At 51.4% G+C, this 10,275-nt stretch overlaps 2 protein-coding genes across 2 annotated transcripts; one reads left to right on the top strand and one right to left on the bottom strand.

The window, feature by feature from the left end:
• Positions 1–1,404: 1,404 nt before the first annotated feature.
• Positions 1,405–2,367, top strand: ALTATR162_LOCUS12068 (uncharacterized protein; the record flags this gene model as incomplete). Its single annotated transcript, XM_043319713.1, has 3 exons — positions 1,405–1,459; positions 1,508–1,650; positions 1,699–2,367. The coding sequence occupies 3 exons, from the start codon at positions 1,405–1,407 to the stop codon at positions 2,365–2,367; spliced, it is 867 nt and encodes a 288-aa protein (XP_043175648.1).
• Positions 2,368–4,571: 2,204 nt separating this feature from the next.
• ALTATR162_LOCUS12067 (uncharacterized protein) lies at positions 4,572–5,603 on the bottom strand (the record flags this gene model as incomplete). Its single annotated transcript, XM_043319712.1, has 1 exon — positions 4,572–5,603. The coding sequence occupies one exon, from the start codon at positions 5,601–5,603 to the stop codon at positions 4,572–4,574; it is 1,032 nt and encodes a 343-aa protein (XP_043175647.1).
• Between the last annotated feature and the right edge of the window lie 4,672 nt (positions 5,604–10,275).

Raw genomic sequence — 10,275 nt, 5'->3', positions numbered from 1 at the left:
ATGCTGAGGATGTCGGCGTAGCATCAGGGTCAGTACACGGGTTGCATGGATACAGTAGTGGTCATCAAACCTACAGACAAGGTTCTCCTGGCCCGTCCCAACTTTGAGGCAGATGAAGCGAACGATGCCTGCGACTATGGGAAGTGCTCCCATAGCAAGAGTTAGAACGACTGCAGTGGACGTCTTGAGGATGCCTTGTATAAGGAGGGTCGTGGGGAGCATATAAATGATCAGATAGCAGGTCAGACCGAGCGTGAAGTTTAGGATGAAAGGCTCCTGAGCATAGAACACCGAGCATGCGCCTCTCTCTTGAGACCACTGCACAGAGACGTCTTTGCCGCAGAAGAACGTGTCGTCTAGGAGAGTCGTCGAATAGCAGGCAATGACGAAGGCAGTCGTGAACAGCAAGAACTTCCGAACCGTTCGATGACCGGTAAGATCGAAGAAGGTCCAGTAGAAAGCCAGCATACTGAGCTTGGGCAACCCCAGTCCGAAATCATAAAAATAGTTCGAGGCGAACGAGATCTTGAAGTTGCAGGTGTCAGTGGCGGTCCTTGTAGAATCAAGCGGCTAGTGTGGAGTAACTTGCGCGATGAGAGAGGGTTGATGGGCGGAGTCCAAACAACGCGTACCTTGTACAGTTTTTCAGAAGTCTGATAGTCGTCTAGTACGCCCATCTGGAAAGTCAGGGTGTCGCAGATGATCAAACCCAAGGCGTCAAGGGCAGAGGCCATCAGCAAGAACTCGGACCAGTTTAGTCTCTTGCCTTCGCAAAAAAGGTGCGCGTAGATGCGCAGAGCAACGAAAGCGCAGGCAACGACCAAGAAAATCCATTCTGTGACCTGGAAAGGGTTTGGTCCATCAGCAATGCTATGTTCAACTTGTTTGCAGTAAGAAGCAACCTACCATGCAGTCTCTGCCATCAATGATGTATGCCATTGCAATGACGTGGAGTAGCCGAGCAGAAGATGGCACAGATGATGAAACCACGGGGAGGGCAGTGACCCTTACTTGTGAGGTCAAGATCATGCACAAGGGAGATGAAAACGTTCATTCCAGCAGTGTAACAAGTTTGCGCTAGTCTTGTGTGCGTTTGTTTCGGCCGAGATGTCCTATTACACGAGCCACAGCTGCAGGTTCACACGGGTAGAAGGAGTCAGCAAGATATCCGACTAGCAGTCGTGCCTAAGCATCATTAGGTCTCCACGTGTTTGCTCGTGTGGTTCCCCAAGTGGTTCCCCATGCGGTCAAGCCGAGGCACCTTGAGAGCAGCTGGCATCTTCACGGAGCTCAGACCAGCGATGACATCGATTATAAGAGTTTGACTTCACCTTCGAGACAGTGAGCTCATTTACAAGTCGGCCGAGGCACTCTTTATATAACATCCTTACAGGGCTTATGAACATGAGGATCTCTGCATATCTGCTAGCTTTGCGGGGCCTGTTGGGAGTCGTAGCCGGTAAACGAGCCCCAACAGCTTGCATTACGAGGCGCTGACATCTTCCAGACTCATGTGTGCAAACAGATCCCACTCCAGACCTCGGCTATGAAGAACTCTGGCGCCTCCAGCACGAGTTCTACGAGCGATGGATAACGCCCAATAACGTCAAAGAAGCCGAGTCCATCAACTCAACTATATTCTCTGACAATGTAAGATTACGACTCTTGCGTTGAGTCACCGGTACTGACCATCAGCAGATCCAAGGACGCGTTTCCGACACGCGCACCTTCGTAGGCCGTGAGCTCAACACCGAGTACATCTTCGGGCTCTTCATGCCCTCAGACTCTCTGTCTATCATCGGAAATCCCACCGAGTACGAAGTTATCCAGTTTGCAGCGGTCCAGAACATCGCATCAGCAACCACGCGCGTCAACTTTACCTTTCCAGCGTTCAACAACATCTCCCTGCCAGTTGTGATCAACACATGGATGACGTGGAACTCTGCTCGCCAGATGACGCAGTATGATGTTGTGTTCAAGTGGTTTGGAAACCTCTTCCAAACTCTTATACTAAGCTTAGGCGGCTCTGCTGAGGAGGCTGGCGGCAAGACAGTAAACAAGATTGCGACATCGATCTGCAACTCGCATGAAAGATACTGTAATGGCACGAACGCCCAGTACGATTCTTGGGAGGGATGCTATAATTTTCTGACGAAAGAGATACGCGTGGGTCAGAGCTTTGAGCTGGGCATGAACACACTCATGTGCCGCAGTGTACACGAGCTCATGGTCAAGTATCGGCCTGGAGTTCACTGCAGCCACATTGGCCCTACAGGAGGTGGAGAGTGCGACGACACAATCACATATATCGAGAAAGCGGAGGAGCGACTTGATGCGAACTCGCCATGGATCGCTGGGGGATCGTAGAGAATTGCTAGCAGAGGCTTGCGGGTGGAATACGTCTGCGCGACCCTCTGTTCTCCCGCCATAGCTTTGTAATAGTCTCTCCTTGCGTGCGGAGGTTGGCCACACGGTGTGACTCACACCCTGCACAACTGCTATGGTATTGTCTTTTCCCAGGTGGGGCGTCTGGATCGCGCACGCTATATATAGTTAAATCTATACGATGTTCTTTTCTAGACGAGCGCTTTTCTTAGTCATCTTATGAACTCCAAAGCAGCTTTCTCAGGAAGCTGATATTTGTCGCAGATAACATCTATATACAGTCGCGAGCACAATCGGTTTCCGGTTCTGCAGTCAGCTTTGTTCTCGCCGCACGGTCCACACGACAAGGGTCCTGCCACATTAGTGCTAGTGTTCTACAGGGGTGGGGGTGTAATCTATACCGCCTGTTGTACAGTATAGTCAGATGTGTAACAAGTCATCCTCAATTGGTAGTAATCTATAACAGTTGTCTAACAATATCTAGAATTAAAATTTACAAAGCTTGCATTAATTAAGATACAAACTTCTAGGAATAGCCACATGCTTAAGTAAAACTTCTATACTAAGACTAATTCTAAAGGACGCAAGACGAGGCGAGGCAGGTCATCAATACAGTAGCAGGACCAACAGATGCGGTTTATATGTGCATAGACAGCACCTCAGTAATCTAGTGCCTACGCGGAACAGCTTCAGACTCCTCGCAATGGGCGTTCCTTCAATGTCAGGAGATAATAGATACAATGCCTAATATCAAGATCCGATGGGCACCAGGACACACCAACATTGAAGGCAACGAAGCAGCGGATAGCCTCGCGGATACTGAGGCAAAAGAACCCTCTAGGCCATTTGGACTAGCAGCACAACCAACAGTATCAGGCATACGGACAATAAGGAAAGCAGCACTAGCCGCGGCTAGTACAGCCTGGTGGAGCAACGCAAAGAGCAAGCTCTCTAACTGGTATACCCAGTAGAAGCTGCCGTACCAACCCACCTAGCCACCACATGAGCTAGAGCTAACACGCCCTACCCTAGCAAGACTGCTAGCAATCCGGACTAGCCATGGAGACTTTGCATGGTACCATCAGAAATTCCACCATCACAACGCGACTCTGAAGTGCACCTGTGGGCGCCCAAAGACCCCCTTGCACATCGCACTATGCCGGAAAACCACAACAGCAAGCGTCTTCCGGCGCTGGCCGAAACGGCCACCAGCACCCCCTAGGACACCTAGTGAAGCAGCCAAGTACCTCCAGACGCTCTAGGAAGAGCCAGAGGACTTTGCCGCTTTCTTAGAAATCACAGGTTTCTACCGCACAATATGTAGGCCTCACTAGAGCCTACACTTGTAATACCTTTTCTTTCTCTCTTTCGTCTCTCTTTCTTCTTTCTTTCTTTTCCTCTTCTTTCTTTCTCTTCCTCTTCTCTTTTCTTTCCTTTTCCTTTTCCTCCGCACAACACGCTCCTTAGTAAGCATTAGCTAAAACAACTAAAGGCGGATACACGCCTACTGCACAACCATTGTATTGGCGATCAACAGGCGGACCGACCACTACTAGACCACCACAATCATGTACACAAGAATAGGCATCCTAGGCAGAGCACGGTGAGCCATAGGCATAGCCCGTCTACATTCCCCAAGGGAGGCTTTATATATAGACGTTAAATACAACTCACTCACTCACTCCGCGCAGAAGATAAGATCGTCAAAACTCGTCCTACAGGACGTGCGCTGTTAGCAGCACTTGGCATGCAGTAGCGTACAGTAGCGTGCTCAGATGTCGCGGTATGCCATCGTAACGAATCCGACGCTATGCCCATAGCAATCAACTGCTAAGAATAGCTGTAGCGCGTGCTAATTAGCAGTCTTCGTACGGTAAGATAAAGGATTTTTCGCCTTCTCTTAGGTTCCATTAGCCCTCTATCTGATAGAGGGGGACGGGGATGCATGCGAACAGATAGTCCCTGTATTATTGCCTAGAAGCTTCTAGAACTGTCAGAGAGGGTTGCTGTGGTTATGTTACATTACTCCACGAATCCAGGATAGTTCTTGCTGTTTCCTGGCTTTTCTCTAACAGAGAGAAGTCCCGAGCAACTAAGGGTGGCATAATAGGGTCTAAGGGCACGTAGGTACGATGCAAGCAGATTGAGCATGGTGACGTATACGCTTCCGAAAACAAACAATATACCTAAGGGTCTATACTACAAATCCACACTCTTCCAGACCCAGTACCTACACCCACTGTAGTCCCACACACAGACGAACGCGACGGCCGATACTCTGATGGTACCCATAGCATGTTGTTACCAGCATGCTGGATCCATATGCCGTCTGAGCTAAAGCTAGTGCCTGGGCATGTAGGGCGGGCAGATTCTGCAAGATCTATCATACTAGAAGCCTCTGTGCTCTGAACAACGATAGTGCCTATTTCAGTGGTGAGGCGAGAACCATTATGATCAAAAGACAAGTCGTGGAGGGCCCTGCCAACGTCAAGCGTCTGCAGACACGCGCCGCTGCTCGCATCCCAGACCTTGACGGTCCTGTCCCAGGATGCCGACGCCAGCCGCGTCGAGTCGTGCGAGAAGGCCACCGAGCTGACCTCCCTGCTATGGCCCTCAAGCGTCTGCAGACACGCGTCGCTGCTCGCATCCCAGACCTTGACGGTCCTGTCGTGAGAAGCCGACGCCAGCCGGGTCGAGTCGCGCGAGAAGGCCACCGAGGTGACATAATCGCTATGACCCTCGAGCGTGTGCAGACACGCGCCGCTGCTCGCATCCCAGACCTTGACGGTCCTGTCCCAGGACGCCGACGCCAGCCGCGTCGAGTCGTGCGAGAAGGCCACCAAGCTGACCTCCCTACTATGGCCCTCGAGCGTGTGCAGACATACGCCGCTGCTCGCATCCCAGATCTTGACGGTCCTTTCGTGGGACGCCGACGCCAGCCGGGTCGAGTCGTGCGAGAAGGCCACCGAGGTGACAACACTGCTATGGCCCTCGAGCGTCTGCAGACACGCGCTCCACTCGTCGTCCAGAGCTGGCCTAATGCTGATTGCTTCTGGCTCTTCGTGCTCGAACAGCTGTCTGATCAGACTGCCTGTCGGACTGAACAGGAGAGCGGATGCATAAGTCTGAAGAGGGTAACCCTCGATTGCGCCTTTGTGGTACATAATGAATCGCTGTGCGTCTTGAACAAGCTGAGCAAGTCTATCTTGGTCGTACATCTCCTGCTAGCGTTAGCATTAAGGCCAAACTAAAAGCATGTACATCTTGTGCGACACACCTGCACTAGTGACCACAGTTTTTCCATCGAGACAACGCCTTTCCCTACGCTCTTACACAGACTAAGCCCTTCTAGCCAGTAGAGATACTTCTTCCTTAGAAACTCATAGACATCGTCTTCGGCTTGCAGGCTACCGACGCTGCTCCCTAAAGACTTCGACTCGTATAGATGGTCGATCCAGTAGATGCACGGGTACCGTGACACTGCTAATGGGTCTGCCTCGGGTATTCTGACATTCTCGATAGGATATCCTGGTGCTTCCAAGCTGTACATGTCCCTGTGTAACGTCCTAGATAGAATCGCTAGTGATCTTGAGAAGATCGTCCGATGAGCGGCTTCGATCCCGTCTGGGAAGGCTTCATTATATGCTTTTGTGAAGAGGAAGTCCTTTGCAGACTGATGCACAAAGTAGACTGTGTCTTCTCGTAGGGTCAGAAACGACCCACAGAAGCCGACAATCTCCCGCACTGACTCCAAGTCGTCTAAGTCCTCAAGCGGCTCCACGAGCGCAACCAGTTCAGAGATGGTAACAGGTCGATACAGGATCGCAGTCGAAGCCAGTACCTGCAGGCAGATCTCGGCGCCGTTAGACTCGCTTATCTGGTCCATCATCCGCCTGTACAAGGAATCTAGCCCAGGCGGGAATAGGGCTAGCTTCTTTAGCACGTTCCATTTTGGTGTCGTTTTAAGGTCCTGGCACACCAACGCTACCCAAAGGAAGGTATTGTCAGCGTTTGACCTCAGGTGCTGGAGCACAGCGTGTTGAACCTCAGCCTTGTACTGCTTTTCCTGCGCCAACTGATCCACCTTTCGCTGTATAAAGACGTCAACTGCAGCCGCAACCGCCTGCGCATTCAACTCAAGACTCAGCTTTACTTTGTGACCTGCCCGCTCTAAATGTGTTTCAATGCCTGGCCAGTTACGGCTGGAAACGATCCACTTGACGCGGGAGGACACAGACGACTGCTTGGCGACTAACTCTAAGAGTTTTGGCAGATCAGTGACGCACTCATCTAGCGCATCGATAATTAGATACGTCGGGCGCAGCTGTGGGTCTTGAAGCATATCTTCGAAGATCTCTACCAAAACTACCCAGACATTCGCATCTTCGAACAGGGCCTTGCCGGCGCAGTCGTACTTTTTGCGGATATGCGATGCAAGCGATGGCTGCTGAGTCACAAGCATGTGCAACAGCCCTCGTAGCGCGGCCGTGGCGTTGTTGATGCGCGCGTCAGTTGCTTGGCAGAAGAAGTACGACAGTAAAGCCCTTTCAGGCATCGAACTCTGCAGCTCGTTGATGAGGCCGCAGAGCAGCATCGTCTTGCCTTTACCGGGATCTCCTTTCACCCATAGCAGCCGGCTGTGCGGGTCCTGCTGCCATTGCTGGAAAGTGGTGTTGTCCAGAACCCAGCGGTAGGAGTCTGCTAGCAGTCCGCCTTTTGTGTCCTCAATGCGCTTCTTGTCATGACGCGGATCCGTGTGACGTATGTCTCGAATGCAAATCTCGAGCTTGTCGATCTCGTCCTTTAGACGTTTGAATGCGCTGCCCGCCCCTTCGCTGTAAGCTGGCGCTATCTCAACATCGAAGATGCCCGACAATGAGTACCATGCGTCTTCTTCGCGTTTGGTTTGTCTGTCGCCCTTCCACCGCAGCCGCTCATCAACGCTGAATCGGGAAGGAGGAGCTCCGTCGAGCGCTTCGCATGGAATACCAGTGATCTTTTTGATTAGTGGCTTTAATAACATCTTATCGCCAAGCCTCTCCCATTCTTGCGAGAAGAACTCGACTATGCTTGGCGCGAGAAGCTCCTGGAGCGTCCAGCCACGCGTGAACCATCGACTGGACCTGAAGGCTGACTCCCAAGTAAGCTCGGTGGATATGCTGCTAGCTTTCGTCTGCTCTGTTGATACGTCTGATAGGTATACATAGCACTTCGTCGCGTTTTGGTACCAGCGAAACATGGACCGGATAGCCAAAGAGAGCTCAGCCTTGTCTGACTTGTCGATGCAGCATGTGTCAACCCAGAAGTACTGCAGTCTATCTCGCTGTGCTTGCTTTCCACACAAGCGAATCTTCTTGTACCCGGGCTTGTGCTTGCCGCCGCCTCTTGCAAGGTCTGCGAAGGTCACCTCCTCCGCATCTGCCCCCCAAGTGTGTGAAAGTATCGCATAAGGGGGTATCGCGCCATCGTCGATGCTGGCGATGGTAAGGCGGCCATCTCCTTCGTACTTGAGAAGCCGCATCGACTCGTGTGGGTGTGTGGTGGCCGTGCGGTGGGAACGAGACAAGGCTTCGCGCGGCAGCCTAATGGGAGCGCAGCAACTAACTTTCCTGCTCCTTTTCCAGGTCAGCTCACAGAAGGGAGGATGAAGAGCTAGTACCAAGGTAGGCAGGTCTATAGCAGACTGCACGCTGCAACGATATTTGACCTAGAGGTAGCGCTTGTTGTTGCATTCTTGATGTGGTGACGGCGTCGCATCAGACTTTAGGCGGGGAAGGCGTGGCTGAACGTGCGCGCAGCATACCAGCCGCAAGGCTGTGCCGCAGCGTTGAAGGCGGCATCACAAAGAGGATAGGTGGACTCGTTGGCGCTACAAGCAGAGTGGCAGAGCGCTGAGCCGCCCTGCATTATAACTAGCGAGAAGGGGAGAAGTGCCCAAGCGCACAGTGGGTGCACAAGGGCAGACGCTTGACAGCCAGCACAAGCCACAGTTATTCTCAGCAGTCTACCTACTGAGGGCATAGCGTCGGATTCGTTACGATGGCATACCGCGACATCTGAGCACGCTACTGTACGCTACTGCATGCCAAGTGCTGCTAACAGCGCACGTCCTGTAGGACGAGTTTTGACGATCTTATCTTCTGCGCGGAGTGAGTGAGTGAGTTGTATTTAACGTCTATATATAAAGCCTCCCTTGGGGAATGTAGACGGGCTATGCCTATGGCTCACCGTGCTCTGCCTAGGATGCCTATTCTTGTGTACATGATTGTGGTGGTCTAGTAGTGGTCGGTCCGCCTGTTGATCGCCAATACAATGGTTGTGCAGTAGGCGTGTATCCGCCTTTAGTTGTTTTAGCTAATGCTTACTAAGGAGCGTGTTGTGGAGGAAAAGGAAAAGGAAAGAAAAGAGAAGAGGAAGAGAAAGAAAGAAGAGGAAAGAAAGAAAGAAGAAAGAGAGACGAAAGAGAGAAAGAAAAGGTATTACAAGTGTAGGCTCTAGTGAGGCCTACATATTGTGCGGTAGAAACCTGTGATTTCTAAGAAAGCGGCAAAGTCCTCTGGCTCTTCCTAGAGCGTCTGGAGGTACTTGGCTGCTTCACTAGGTGTCCTAGGGGGTGCTGGTGGCCGTTTCGGCCAGCGCCGGAAGACGCTTGCTGTTGTGGTTTTCCGGCATAGTGCGATGTGCAAGGGGGTCTTTGGGCGCCCACAGGTGCACTTCAGAGTCGCGTTGTGATGGTGGAATTTCTGATGGTACCATGCAAAGTCTCCATGGCTAGTCCGGATTGCTAGCAGTCTTGCTAGGGTAGGGCGTGTTAGCTCTAGCTCATGTGGTGGCTAGGTGGGTTGGTACGGCAGCTTCTACTGGGTATACCAGTTAGAGAGCTTGCTCTTTGCGTTGCTCCACCAGGCTGTACTAGCCGCGGCTAGTGCTGCTTTCCTTATTGTCCGTATGCCTGATACTGTTGGTTGTGCTGCTAGTCCAAATGGCCTAGAGGGTTCTTTTGCCTCAGTATCCGCGAGGCTATCCGCTGCTTCGTTGCCTTCAATGTTGGTGTGTCCTGGTGCCCATCGGATCTTGATATTAGGCATTGTATCTATTATCTCCTGACATTGAAGGAACGCCCATTGCGAGGAGTCTGAAGCTGTTCCGCGTAGGCACTAGATTACTGAGGTGCTGTCTATGCACATATAAACCGCATCTGTTGGTCCTGCTACTGTATTGATGACCTGCCTCGCCTCGTCTTGCGTCCTTTAGAATTAGTCTTAGTATAGAAGTTTTACTTAAGCATGTGGCTATTCCTAGAAGTTTGTATCTTAATTAATGCAAGCTTTGTAAATTTTAATTCTAGATATTGTTAGACAACTGTTATAGATTACTACCAATTGAGGATGACTTGTTACACATCTGACTATACTGTACAACAGGCGGTATAGATTACACCCCCACCCCTGTAGAACACTAGCACTAATGTGGCAGGACCCTTGTCGTGTGGACCGTGCGGCGAGAACAAAGCTGACTGCAGAACCGGAAACCGATTGTGCTCGCGACTGTACATTACAAAGCTGTTGGTGTCTTATTTGGGGACTCAATTCTTGCAGAAGGTGACTCTACAAATACTGCACAGTACAGTACATCACTTGGGCTATGTTCGTCACGCTTGCCTGATTTGCACGACTCGATCCCGTTTTTCTCATGGCCCAGTTCTTGTCCACATCTCATGCAAACTTTCACGTATCCTGGTCGATAACGACGGTATGTTGGGATGGGCGTCAAGCTACTCGACCACGACTAACTTGGTGCGGATGACGAGTGGATTGGCAGCCGAAAACCACTTGGGACGCTGGGTCTACTCGTAAGTAAGACCAGATTCATTGCCCTGCACCACAAGTA

Source organism: Alternaria atra (genome assembly GCF_907166805.1).
Source record: "Alternaria atra isolate CS162 genome assembly, contig: 37, whole genome shotgun sequence".
Lineage (NCBI taxonomy): Eukaryota > Fungi > Ascomycota > Dothideomycetes > Pleosporales > Pleosporaceae > Alternaria > Alternaria atra.
This window is presented reverse-complemented; position numbering and strand designations above follow the sequence as displayed.